The 13,344-nt window shown below is 36.5% G+C and overlaps 1 protein-coding gene across 2 annotated transcripts in view; it reads left to right on the top strand.

Annotated features, from left to right (window-relative positions):
- Positions 1–921: 921 nt before the first annotated feature.
- SPATA6 (spermatogenesis associated 6) overlaps positions 922–13,344 on the top strand; it is a 140,734-nt gene continuing 128,311 nt past the window's right edge. Inside the window, exon 1 of one of the 2 annotated variants that reach the window (XM_024739274.1) lies at positions 922–995. In XM_024739274.1, the coding sequence (XP_024595042.1) occupies positions 945–995 (51 nt within the window). In that variant the 5' untranslated portion in view covers positions 922–944. The remainder of the gene's footprint in view (positions 996–13,344) is intronic. The other variant, XM_024739275.1, reaches the window with a different exon arrangement.

Genomic DNA, 13,344 nt, shown 5'->3' with positions numbered 1-13,344 from the left:
AACTTCCTGTTACACAACATCAAAGTTGGGAGAATCCTACAGCAGAAGAGTGAGAGAAGCAAGTCACAGAAGAATACATATAGTATTAATTATGTTTATATAACATCAATAACAGGAAAAAGTTAAACAATACCTTGTTTAGAGATGCAATCATGAATCGCAAAAGTATGTAGAAAAGCAAGGGAATTATTGTAACAAAAGTCAGGGTAGTGGTTATTTCCCGGGCAAGGAAGGCAATGCAATGGTTGCGACATTTCTAAGGTGCTCGTAACGTTCTATTTCTTAAGCTGGGTGTTAGTTGCCCAGGTATTTGCTTTATTGTTATTATTGTCTAAGATGAAATTGTTTTATATACTTCTGTATGTGTAATGTATTTCGCACTAAAAATGATTTTTAAAACGATTGGCTTGGGCAATCTCTTAGATTTCCTTAATCATCGATGGTCTGTGGCCCAGCCACTTTGCAACTGGACCTATTTTTGGCCCCTCATTGACAGTTCAACTTAAAACAATATACACTGAGATGCATACACAGGTGATTAGACGGGAAACCTTGAAGGGAGGGGGGCGACGCACTAACGAAGAATCGCAGAATAGGAGACTCGGAAGAGGAAGGTGATTTGACTGAGGCCCCTCTTCTCAGGGAGGCAACCTTTTACTTGAGAGCTCCTGAGGTCCAGTCCTGGTTCTGCCTTTGAATTGAGTACGTCTCTTCTCCAATCCTGTTTTCTCATGCTGGCTTTGAACACCGTTAAGGAAATTCAAATAAGAGAACGAATAATCGTTATTATTCTTTACAGTTGGAGAATTGAGGCCGCGGGGGGACGCCACTAGCTCAAGTTGCCACTGCCACGTTGGAACTCAGGGCTCCTGAGTCCAGCACCCTGACCTGCGCACTGTCCTATTATACAGCTATTCTCTTCTTTCCGCCCCAACCCTGCGCGGATGCCGAAGGTGAAGGCGCTGCAGTGCGCCCTGGCGCTGGAGATCCGCTCTGTGAGTACCGGTCGCGCCCCCATCGCCGCCGCCTGGGTGTCGTCAGCCCCCGGAATTTACTAGGGTCGCCGCCTCCGTTCACTTCCGAGAACCCCGGGTCACCGCGAAACCTCCTCCACCCTCCGAATCATCCCTATGGAGCTTTGATCCCGTGTCATTTGGCTGTTCCCCAACCTCAAAATCACGAACGCCCTCCCACTCCAGCCACACAGAGGCCTGACACCCCCCCACCGAACCCCCTCCACCTCAGCTACCCTAGCTTCCTCCCAGCTTCCAGTTCGGGTTCCTTCAAATCCTTTCCAAACCACTTTAGAAAGTCCTCCTCTCTCCTCTCAACTTTCCAGTGAATTGGGTGGGGGAAGAGTCTTCTTTTAAAATTCCTCTTCTCTGCTCCAGTTCTTTTAGTGAGAGTATTACTGGCCCGACTTCTCCCCAGCCTTCGGGGGGCGGGGAGGGGTGCTTTTCCTCTTTCAGACAGATTAACAAGCTTCTGATTAGTGAAGGGGCCTTTCCTCTCAAAGTAGAGTCCCCACACCCCGCAAACAAAATATGTCAGCATTGCAACACAGCACCTTGCCATCTATCCCAGGGCCAATACCTCGGAAACCATTTCAGGCCCCTCCAGCCCCCAAACTCTCCCGATGTTGAGAAGGAACCCTATCCTTCCCTTCACTCCAAGAAAGGCACCAGCTTGTAGAGGGACACTACTAATTCTCTAAACTTGCTCCAGAGGACCTTCAGCCCCACCCAGCCACTCTCCAGACATGCTGAAGAGGTTAGTGTCCCCCCTGCTTGCTGTGGAAATCCAGCTGAGGCAGAGAACCCCCTGCCCTTCCTCAAGTGAAGGGCCTTGGACCTCTCCATGCCATGAGCAAACGCCATCCCTCTGAATAATCTTACAAGACCCTTCCAAGGGGTTTTGATCTCCTTCCCCCTCATTCTTTACAGGACTCTCTCATTCTCCTCTTCAGATGAAATCTCCAGCCTCTCTCTTCTAGAGGAAATCCCCCCAAAAGTCTTTCCATACCTCCATTTTAGACCTGCAGGCAGTTTGGAAACAAAATTCCTCCTTCAGTCCTTTTTTTCTTTTTCCACTTCTCTAAGTCCTTTTATTTCTCATCTCTTTCATCTCCCAGCCCTACTCTGTGTGTGTGTGTGTGTGTGTGTGTGTGTGCGCTTAAGTAGCCAACACCATTCCTCTGGGTGCTGCATGGAGTAGCCCTCCCCACTTCCTTCCTGCACGCCCTGCAGTCAAGGCTCTCCATGCCCCCACCACAAAGCATCCTCTGCTTTCCTTGCTGTCTTTCCTCACATTACAATGAGGCCGCTGTAGCACAGTCCCTGAAACCTCCAGGGAAGCCACAGGACTGTTTTAGGTCTTTGGCTAGGTCTTAAAGAAAGGAAGGCCGGGTAGGGCAGAGTGTGAGGCAGGCTTGGAGAAGAAAGTTTCTGGCACTGTCGCTTTATCTTTAAGGCTGCAGAGATTTTACTCACAGCAGTGTCAGAAACTCTATAGTTTTGGCTTCAGATGTTTTTTTCATCCCACAGCTGCCAAAGCTTGGCAGCCTTTTTGTAAAGGAGGATTCATTTGGCAAAAGAATACACGAAGTTTCCTGAACCGCTGCGCCCAGGGCAGTTAGTAAAACTCCTGAGTTCGGCCTCTCTAGACTTTGTTACTGGCTGCTGCTTCCTCTTCTGCTAACCAATGCAGTTTAGCAGCCTGGTGAGAGCAGCTGCCTGACCGGACCGGATGTTGCTTTCCTTCCTTGGTCAATCCAGACCTGCTTAGAGCAAGCACTTGGTGGTAACTGACTACTGGCTGAAGGGGTCAGAGAGAGAAAAGTTATTTCACTACCCTTTCTCCCCAGTATAAGTTGTCAGGCGGAAAGTGAATGGCTGTATAATGGAGCTTTGTTGTTCATCGTGGCTTAAGAAATTATGCAGGTGGAAACATTCCTGTTTCATTTTTTTCAACAGACATTTGAGTCACAGAATTTTACAGTTCTAAGAAATCTTAGCTTTCATTGGATTGAATTTCTTTTTATGGGTGAGAAAATTGAGGCTTAGCTTGACTAAATGTTTTTCTAGTTTTGCGCAACTATTTAGGGGGCAGATCTGCAGGAAGACGCTAAGTTTTCTGACCAGCAAAAACCCCATTAAATGACTCTGATGCTCAGAAGGAGCAAAAAAGACCATTAATAACTTCACACATTAAACAAGCTTGATTGATTTGGCTTTGATTGAATGGAAGAATTAATGTGAGCATAGATATTTTTAACATCTTTTCAATTTCATTTAATTCTTTACATTTATGGGGTATAAAAGTCAAAACTGTATAAAATGATACACTCTGAGAAGTCTTATTTCCAGCCCTTTTCAAACCTGTTTTCCATCTATTTTCATCTGCTGTAGGTAACCATTTTTATTGGTGTCTGATTTATTCTTCTAGTATTTCCCTTTGTAATATAATCAAGTAGATACATACACACACACACACACACACACACTGTACACTCCCCCCTTCCCATATATATTTTTTTACTTTCCTTCACAATAGGAAGCATATTATATAAGCTAGTCTGCACTTTGCTTGTTTTCTTTCCTTAATGTATCCTGAAGATCACTCTAGGTTAGTGGGCATCTTCTTTAACCTCAACTCTTTATTGACATTTTTCAAACATACAGAGTAGTTGGGAGAATAGTACAATGAATATATTCCATGACCTATGTACGTTAATTTGATATATCTGTATATTTGTATATGTATAAAAATAAATATTTTTTACTAAAAATATGAAAGTAAATTGTTGCCTAAATACTTCAGCATATATCTTCTAAAAATAAGGACATTGTTCTAAATAACCACAATACTATTATCACACCTAAGATAATTATCCATAATTTCTTAGTATCTAGTCCATTTCCAAGTTTTCCTAGTTGTCAACAAAAATGGCGTGTGTAGTTAACTTTTTCAAACCAGGATCCATTCAAAGTTTACATGTTGCATTTGGTCGTTAGGTTGTTTTAGTCCATTTTAACACAGAGCAGTTCTACTGTTTCTTTCCCACAATGTTTTCCCCCCTCCGTGGATTTAGATAAATTCATACACTCATACAATCATTATTTGGATCAAGATTTAGAACACTTCCATCGCCACAGTAAATTCCCTTGTTCCCCCTTTTAAGCCCCACGCAGAGGGCACTCCTCTTCTGATTTCTATCAGGGAAGATTAGTTTGCCAGTACTTGAACATCATATTAAATGAGCTATAAAGTGTGTAATATTTTGTGTGGGCTTCTTCTGTTCATCGTATTTTTGAAACTCATTCATGTGCTGTGCCTATTGGTAGTTCCTTTATATTGTGGGGTAGCATTCTATCATGTGATTTGTATCATGTTCTATCATACACCACAACATGTTTACCCATTCTCTTTATTGTTGATTATTTGGGTTGTTACCAAGTTGTGGTTGTCATGGATAAAACTACTATGAACATTCATTCCTATAAAAGTTTTTTTATGCATGCTGCCTTTTGGAGACCAGGCTCGGATACAGATTATCCAATGTTGTGTTATTGTCTGAATTTTTCCCCATCATGGTGATACTTAATTTGTTCTTCTAAACTGGAAGTTAGGTGTTTTATTTCTACCTGCCTACTTGAAGTGGGGCACTTCATTCCCTTCTCCCCTTTCCATGTTTATTTTTTTGCTGTAGTCTTGTATTTGTGGTATCTCATGTTTAATACTGTGGTAATATGAGAGCAAAAACATAGTAAACATGAAAGGTTTTGGTGTATAACGCAATATTTTGTGTTGCTCAACAGAGCCATGACTTGAGAGAAAATATGTTGCTGGGAAGAAAGTATGACTTTTCTCAAGGAATCTTGGGAAAATGATGTAATATGCCAAAGTAACTTGTTTTTAAAGAGCAGCCAAAAATTATATTTCCCATCACTTACACTTTTAATATTTGAAACATCATATCTTTGATATGAAAAACTATATTTGCTGCTTCTTCACTCTACCTTCTTCTTCTTATTCAGTAGTGACATTTTCATGAGATGCTTTTAGGTATATAGAAGGAAGAAATCGGAGGTACAAGAGTAAAGCCCAATGCCTGGGCAATAAAATCAGCCAATTTGCTTTACCTGAATTGTGTCAGTTTGGGGTTAATCTGTATTGTATAATTCCCATTTTTCTTCTCTATACTCACCTCACCTCACTACCTCACTCAAATTATTGATAGCATTGAGGCAAAGAGATCTGGATACTTTTCAATCACAGTTCATCTGAACATTCGTGATCGTTTTCTGGTTTCCATACTCAGTTATGCTGCAGCTGGTGGTAAATTTCCCTGGAATACAGACTTTTTAAAACTTTAACTCTAAAGTTAAACTTACAGAAAAAGAAAACCTAAATACTGTGATCTCCCCCTACCCTGATTTAATATATCCTCATTTTACATGTTTCCTGCAAATTTTTGTTTTTAAGAAATAAAATGTTACAGATGTAGTTAAGGCCCCTTTGCACCTCTTGCTAAAGCCAATTTTCCTCCGTCCCTTCCTAGAGGTAACATAATCAATATCCTGAAGTTGGAGTGTATTCTTTTCATTCAGGTTTTTGTAAGCTTACTACATATTTGTGTACGCCTACGTACTACGTGTACTATTGTTCTGTTTTAAAACTTTACACAAATGGTATCATACTGTAGGTATCCTTCTGCAGATCTGTTTTTTCCACTTCACTGTTTCTGAAATTTGTCAGTGTTGATTCTTACAGATCTAGTTAATTTCCTTAATTGTTATGTAATGCTGTATATTTATATGACAGTGATTTAATTCTTATTCCCCTATTGATGGACTTTTAAATACCAGTTTTCCTCTTTTTTAATATTACAAACAATGTTGCAATGAGAATATTTGAACATACTTTCTGGTGTCCATGAGTCAGTTGTTCTCAAGGGCAGATATTGTGCCCTAGGGAGCATGCTAGAAATCTGTGGGCTACCTTGTTTGCCACAGTGGTTGGGGGAGATCCTACTGGTGTTGATTATCTGGTATTCTGCATGACTTGACTGTCCCATTGAATATGTATATGAAAACCTGTTTATAATTGTTAGAGATTAAGAACCTAACTCTGTTTAAAGTTTAAACACAAAGTGTGTTTTTTTTTTTTTTTGGAAAAAAATATTTTTAAATACGGTGAATTTTCCACTAAATGCAATTACCATGTAAATTGAGGAAAGAGTGTACTTTGTTTTGTTCGGAACTCTGGTAAGAGTCTACTCTTTCAGAAAATCATGGCATCAGTGGCAATTCTCCTTGTGTTTGAGCTGCAAATACCTATCATTCAGCTTTTGAAACAGACCAGTTCATGTTGATTCTGTGAATAGGTGCAAATATTGTGTCTTCTAGCTTAGTTCTGCCTGAGCGTTTACACATAGAAATATATAATTTATTTTATTTCTGTATTTTTTTCCATTATGGCATTGGTTTATTTTTTAGTTATGTGTATGGGTAAATTGCAAAATATTAGTTGTAAAAGGAGGGTGTTGGATCTTGTAGAGACCCAGTGCTCTAGGGAATAGATTTAGAAATGGAACTACCAAGTCTTAGGGAATTGGTTTAATTTCCTAGGGCTTCCATAACAAATTTCCTCAATTTGTTGTCCTTGGAGTCTTAAAGGACAGAAATTTATTCTCTCACATTTACTGGAGGCCAGAAGTTAAAACAAAGGTATTGGCAGGGCAGCGCTCCCTTAGGAGGCTCTTGGGGAAGACCCTTCCTTGTTCTTCTAGCTTTCAGTGTCTCCAGGCATTTCCAGAATGTGGATGCATAACTCCAATCTCCAATCCTAGAGGTTTCCTTTTCTGTGAATAGCCAGTTCATATCCTTTGCCCTTTAGGAACATAAGAGTTTTTTTTTTCTTGTTAAATATATTTTGAACACCACCAACCTTTGTTGGTTATATGTAATGTAAATGTCAAAGATCTTCTAGTTGAAGCTTATTTTTTCACTTTGTTTTTGCTCTTTTTAGTAATGCCTTTTGTTTTTGTTTTCTATTTTTTGTTGTTATTGTTGCTGGTAAACAAAGAATGCTGAGTCTTTAAGTTAACTTTTTACAGAACTATAGCATATATTCAGAAAGTGCACAAATCCAAAGTGTGTAATCGCCACCCAAATGGGTAATTAGAATATTATCAGCACCCCAGGTTGCTTCCTTGTGCTCCATCCCTTCCAGCCACTCCACCTGCCCCCCTTCCCCTCCCAGAGGTAACCACGATCTTGACTTCTGTCACAACAAATTTTGAACTTTTGAAGTCAGCCTCTTTCTTTCTCCCTCCCTTCTTCCCTCCCCTCCCTCCCTCCTTCGACGTTTACGTATAACTTCTTTGTGAGAATTCATCCATGCTGTTATGTGAGGCAGTAATTCTTTATCCTTTCTATTGTTTCCCCCCCAGCTTTACTGATATATAATTGACAGATAGCATTGTATATGTTTAAAGCATACAGTATGTTGATTTGATATGTTTATAAATCGCAAAATGATTACTACCATAGTATTAGCTACCATCTCCATCCTGTCACATAGTTGCCATTTCTTTTTTGTGGTGAAAACAATTAAGATCTACTCTCTTAGCAACATTCAAGTATATAATACAGTGTTACTAGTTATCGTCACTATGCTGTACATTGGTACCCAAACTTGTTAATCTTATAACTGGAAGTTTATACCCTTTCATCAATATCTCCCCATTTCCCCCACCTCCTGAATCCTTGGTAAACACCATTCTACTCTCTGTTTCTCTGAGTTTATCTTTTGTAGATTCCACATATAAGTGATATCTTACAGTTATTTTTCTCTGACTTGTTTCACTTAACGTAATGCCCTCAGGGTCCATCCAGGTTGTCACTAATGGCAGGATTTCCTTTTTCCTGATGGCTGAATAATATTGGTACATATATATCACATGCTCTTTATCCATTCATCCATTATTCATTGACAGACACTTAGGTTGTTTTCATATCTTGGCTGTTGTGAGTAATGCCATTGTGAACATGGGAGTGCAGATATGAGATCCTGATTTCAATTCCTTTGGATGTATATCCAGAAGTGGGATTGCTGGAGCATATGGTCATTCTATTTCACATTTTTCGAGGAACCTCTATACTGTTTTCCATAGTGGCTATGCTCAATTTACATTCCCACCGGAAATGTCTTAGGGTTCCCTTTTCTTCAGATCCTCACCAACACTTGTTATCTCTTGTCTTTTTCATGAGAGTTAACTCTGACTTGTGTGCGGTGATATCTAATTGTGGTTTTGATTTGCATTTCCCTGATGATTAGCGATGTTGAGCATCTTTTCATCTACCTGTTGGCCATTTGTATGTCTTCGTTGGAAAACTATTCTGTTCCTCTGTATCCATTTCTATTGTTGATGACATTTTCATTTTTTTTCCCAGTATTGGGATATTACAAATTGTGCTCCTGTGAACATTTTTGTACATGTCTTTGTTGCATATTTTGTATTCAGCAACTTGCTGAAATCTCATATAAGGTATTTGGATTTTCTATGTGGGAAATCATGTTTGTAAATAAAGTCAGTTTTGACTTCTCTTGTACAATGTTTTTTCTTTTTTTTCCCTTTTTATTATTTATGTCCTTGATTAGAATCCCCAGTATAATGTTAAATAGTGCGAATAATAGTACATATACTTGTCATTTTATTTTAAGTTATCCCGCTGAAGTTTCACCAGTATTAGATTGAATCTTATGAAATTGCTGACAATGGGCCATTTTTTGACTAAAAAAAAAAAATGACAATTTCATATATTTCAACCTAATATAATATTGGCTGTAGGATTTTCATTTATTGAGTTAAGAAAGCTCCCTTCTATTCCTTTTCTTTTTTTTTTTTGGCTGCACCTGTGGCTTGTGGAATATGGGATCTTAGTTCCTGCCCAGGGATTGAACCTGGGCCCTCGGCAGTGAGAGTGCGGAGTCTTAACCACTGGACCACCAGGGAATTCCCCGTAATTTTTAAAGTATTCTGAGTTTTGAATTATATTGAATGCTTTGCCCTCAGTCTAATGAGATTATTATATAACATTGCTCCCATGTTCTATAGAAGGGACACATTTTGTGATGTTGCGCCCTCCCCATTCCTATGATAGATTCTTTTTAGTCAGGATGTATTATTTTTACTATATTTTGTTGGATTTGATTCATAATTTTATATTTAGCATCTTTCATTTGTGTTCATACACGAGCTATTAGCTCTATAAGTCAAATATTTATTTAGCTTTTGTTTTTTATTATTAAAACATTTATTTTGAAATATTTCAGACATACAAAAAGTTATAAAGAGTAACATAATGAACACCCATATTCCTCCCCATCAGCTTAAGATGTAAAACATTACAGATAAGGTGAAGTCTCCTGTATCTCTCTCTCTAATAGAATCCCCCCTCCCTTCTTCCTTTGGCTAGTCACTACTCTGAATTTTGTGTTATTCTCCCTATTTTTCATTGCTTTTCTCATTTTAATATCTGTCTTTAAGGCATTGGATTTACATGCAAGTGCTGCTTAACTGGCATCCTAAGGGGATTGATGAAACTGTTTTAAAATTATTTGGTTCTAGATATTTTATAATTTTTATAAAATTTATTTTATGCTTTTTACTTTACCTTATGAGCTATTTAGGAGTTTGTTTTAATTTCAAGATGTATAGGATTTATATGTGTGTATATACTCTTTTTTCCCCCTCGCCTTCCCGCCATACATACATACACACACATACATACATTCTTATATTGTAGTATTTTAATTTAATTGCATTGGGGGTATCGAATGAAGTCTGTGTGATATTGATTATTTTTGTTGGCAATTTCCTATGTGTTGTTATCCAATTATTATATATATAATATATGAATAATCTAATTATTGTGAATGTTCTCTATTTACTTGAAAATAATATATAAATTTATTTGTTTGATATGGGGCTCTATCAACCATTATCAGATCAAATTTATTTTCTCTGAAATACCTTCAGTTCCATATTAAATTTTTTGTTTGCATGCAGTCTCTACCAGATTGTAATGGAGATATTAAAATCTTTACTATCATAATGTATTTTCATTTTATCCTTGTTGTATTCTAGTACACTATGATTATAGAACTATAGATTCATTTCTGTTTATTGTTTTCCACTGAGTTTGTACTTTCCATCTGAGAATTTATGGAATTCTGCAGTTTGGGGAAATTCTTAGCTTTTATATCTTTGAATATTGTTTTTCTGCTGTTCTCTCTTTTCTTCTGACAGTGCTATTAGACATATATTGGAACTTGTATCTATCCTGCTTTCTTAAGTGCTTTTCTTGTGTGTAATATTTTTATATCCTCCTGTTCTGGGAGAATTCTTCAGTATTATATTCTTATTTACTTATTAAATTAAATTTTTAAATCTTCTCTATTGAGATTTTTAACTTCATTGACTACATATTCCAAGATTTCTCATTTAGTGTCTTTTTTTAAACATATGCCGAATATTTACATTTTTACCTGTTTTAATTTCATAAATTTTGTTTTTTATGGAGTTTTCTCCCCTTATTAGATGAAAGATTCTAAATACTTATTTTAAAATTATTTTCAGATTGTGTAAATTAATTTTCATGTAAAGTGGATTTATCTCCTGATTGTCAATGTTGTTGTTTTTCTTAGTGCTTGGGATTTCACTGAGATTATGGACCACTTTTGGGAGAATTAACAATGAACATTTCAATCCATTAACTGGTATATTTTTCCATCTATTTAGGTTTTCAGGTTCTTTCAATGATGTTTGTAGTTTTCAGAATACATGTCTTACACATATTTTGTTAAATTTATACCTAGGTAGTACGTGTCTAAGATTTTAATGATATTATAAATGGTATTAATTTTTTTTGATGTGCTAATATATAGAAATAAAGTTGATTTTTTTGCCTATTGACCCCATATCCTTTTGTTTATTGAGACTTGTTTTACGGTTCATGATATCATCTGTCTTGATGAATGTTTTCATGTGCACTTGGAAAAAAAGGTGTATCCTTCTGTTGTTGGATGGAGTATTATGTAAATGTCAGGTCAAATTACTTGAACGCTGTTGTCCACATCTTCTATACCCTTTATGATTTTTGACTGCTTATTTTATCAGTTATTGACAGGGAAGTGTCGAAATTCAGTTATATATTTTTTTGCTTCATTACTTTGACATTGTATTATTAGGTGCATACAATTTAATTTTGTATATCTTTTCATAAATCAGATTTTTAATCGATACGAAATGTTCCACATTAACATTGGTAATCTTTCTTTTTCTGAAGTCTACTTTATATCAAGTTAGCCACCCCAGCTTTCTTATGATTAGTGAATGCATGGTGCATCTTTTTCTATAATTTTACTTTAGTCCTGAATTTTTAAAAACATTGAGATATAATTCACATATCATAAAATCCACTCTTTTAAAGAGTATAGTTCAATAAATTTTTATATATTCACAAAGTTGTGCAACAATCACCACTAATTTCAGAACATTTTCATCACCCCATGAAGAAATCCCATACCTGGTACTGTCATCTCCCTCTCCCCCCAGCCCCTGGCTACCACTAATCTAATTTCAAGGTCTATGGATTTGCCTACTCTGGACATTTCTATAAGTGGAATTATGCAATATGTGGCTTTCTGTGTCTGGCTTCTTTCACTTAGCATAATGTTTTTAAAATTCATCCATGTTATAGTATATATCAGTACTTTATTTCTTTTTATGGTCAAGTAATATTCCATTGTATGGATATACCACATCTTGCTTATTCATCAGTTGATGGACATTTGGATTGTATCCACTTTTTGGTTATTATGAATAACACTGTTATACTCTTGTACCTATTCTTTTGTGACCGTATGTTTTCAGTGCTCTTGGATATATACCTAGCAAGTTGCTGGTTCTTGTGGTAACTGTTTACTTTTCTTGAGGAACTACCAAACTTTTTACCACAGTGACTACACCATTTTACATTTCCACCAGCACAGTAGGAGGGTTCCAGTTTTTTGGCATCCTCCCCAACACTTGTTATTTCCATCTTTTTATTTATAGCCATCCTAGTGAGTATGAAGAGCTATCTCATTGTGATTTTGATTTATATTTCCCTAATGACTAGTGATGTTGAACATATTTTCATGTGCTTTTTGGCCATTTGTGAATCTTCTTTAGAGAGATGCCTGTTTGTTTTTGCATCATGTATTTTGGGGCTCATCTAAGTACATATATCGTTATATTGTTGTGTCTTCTTGGAATATATTTACCTGTTTTTAATTGTCACATCATTATAAAATGTCCTTCTTTGCTTCTAGTATCAATTTTTGTTTTAATGTCTAGTTTGATGTTAGGATAACCACTGCAACTCTCCTTTGGTTACTTCTTGGATAGATTATTTTTTTCCCATTTGTGTCTTTGAATATAAAGTGTGTCTCTTGTAGACAACATATAGTTGGATTATAGTTTGTAATCAATTCTGCTAAACTCTACATTTTGATTGGAATGTTTAGTCAATTTACATTTAATGTAAGATAAAGTAGGATTTACCTCTGTCATTTTTCTGTCTTTTCTGTCTTAATGTCTTTTTCGTTTCTCTGTTTCTGCATTAGTGACTTCTTTTGTGTTAACTATTATCAAGTGGACCATTTTAATTCCCTTGTTTCTATTACTATATTTTTTGAGTTATTTTCTTAGTAATGGTTCTGGGGCTCACAATTAACATTTTAATTTTTAACAATATAGTGTGGATTAATGCCAATTTAATTTGAATAATATATAAAACCTTTGCTTTTATTTAGTTCTGTTCTCTCTCTTCTTTATAATTTTATTATCATACAGATGACATCTTTATACATATACACACTTCAACACAGTTTAATACTTGTTGCTTTATGTAATTTTATTTTAAATAAAAATGGTTAAATGAGAGAAAATACATTTAGACTGTCTTAAATTTACCAATGTAGTTCCCTCATTGGTGTTCTTTATTCTTTCATGAGCATTTTAGCTACTGTCTAGTGTCCTTTCATTTTAATATGAAGAATGCTCTTTTTTGGTTTAACATCTTTATTGGAGTATAATTGCTTTACAATGCTGTGTTAGTTTCTGCTTTATAACAAAAGCTATAAATATATATATATATATATATACCACCATATCTCCTCCCTCTTGCGTCTCCCTCCCACCCTCCCTATCCCACCCCTCTAGGTGGTCACAAAGCACTGAGCTGATCCCCTGTGCTGTGTGGCTGATTCCCACTAGCGATCTATTTTACATTT

This window comes from Neophocaena asiaeorientalis, unplaced genomic scaffold, assembly GCF_003031525.2.
Source record: "Neophocaena asiaeorientalis asiaeorientalis breed wild unplaced genomic scaffold, Neophocaena_asiaeorientalis_V1.1 scaffold138, whole genome shotgun sequence".
NCBI classification, from domain to species: domain Eukaryota; kingdom Metazoa; phylum Chordata; class Mammalia; order Artiodactyla; family Phocoenidae; genus Neophocaena; species Neophocaena asiaeorientalis.
The sequence above is the reverse complement of the archived record's forward strand: the minus strand, read 5'-3'. Positions and strand labels throughout refer to the sequence as shown.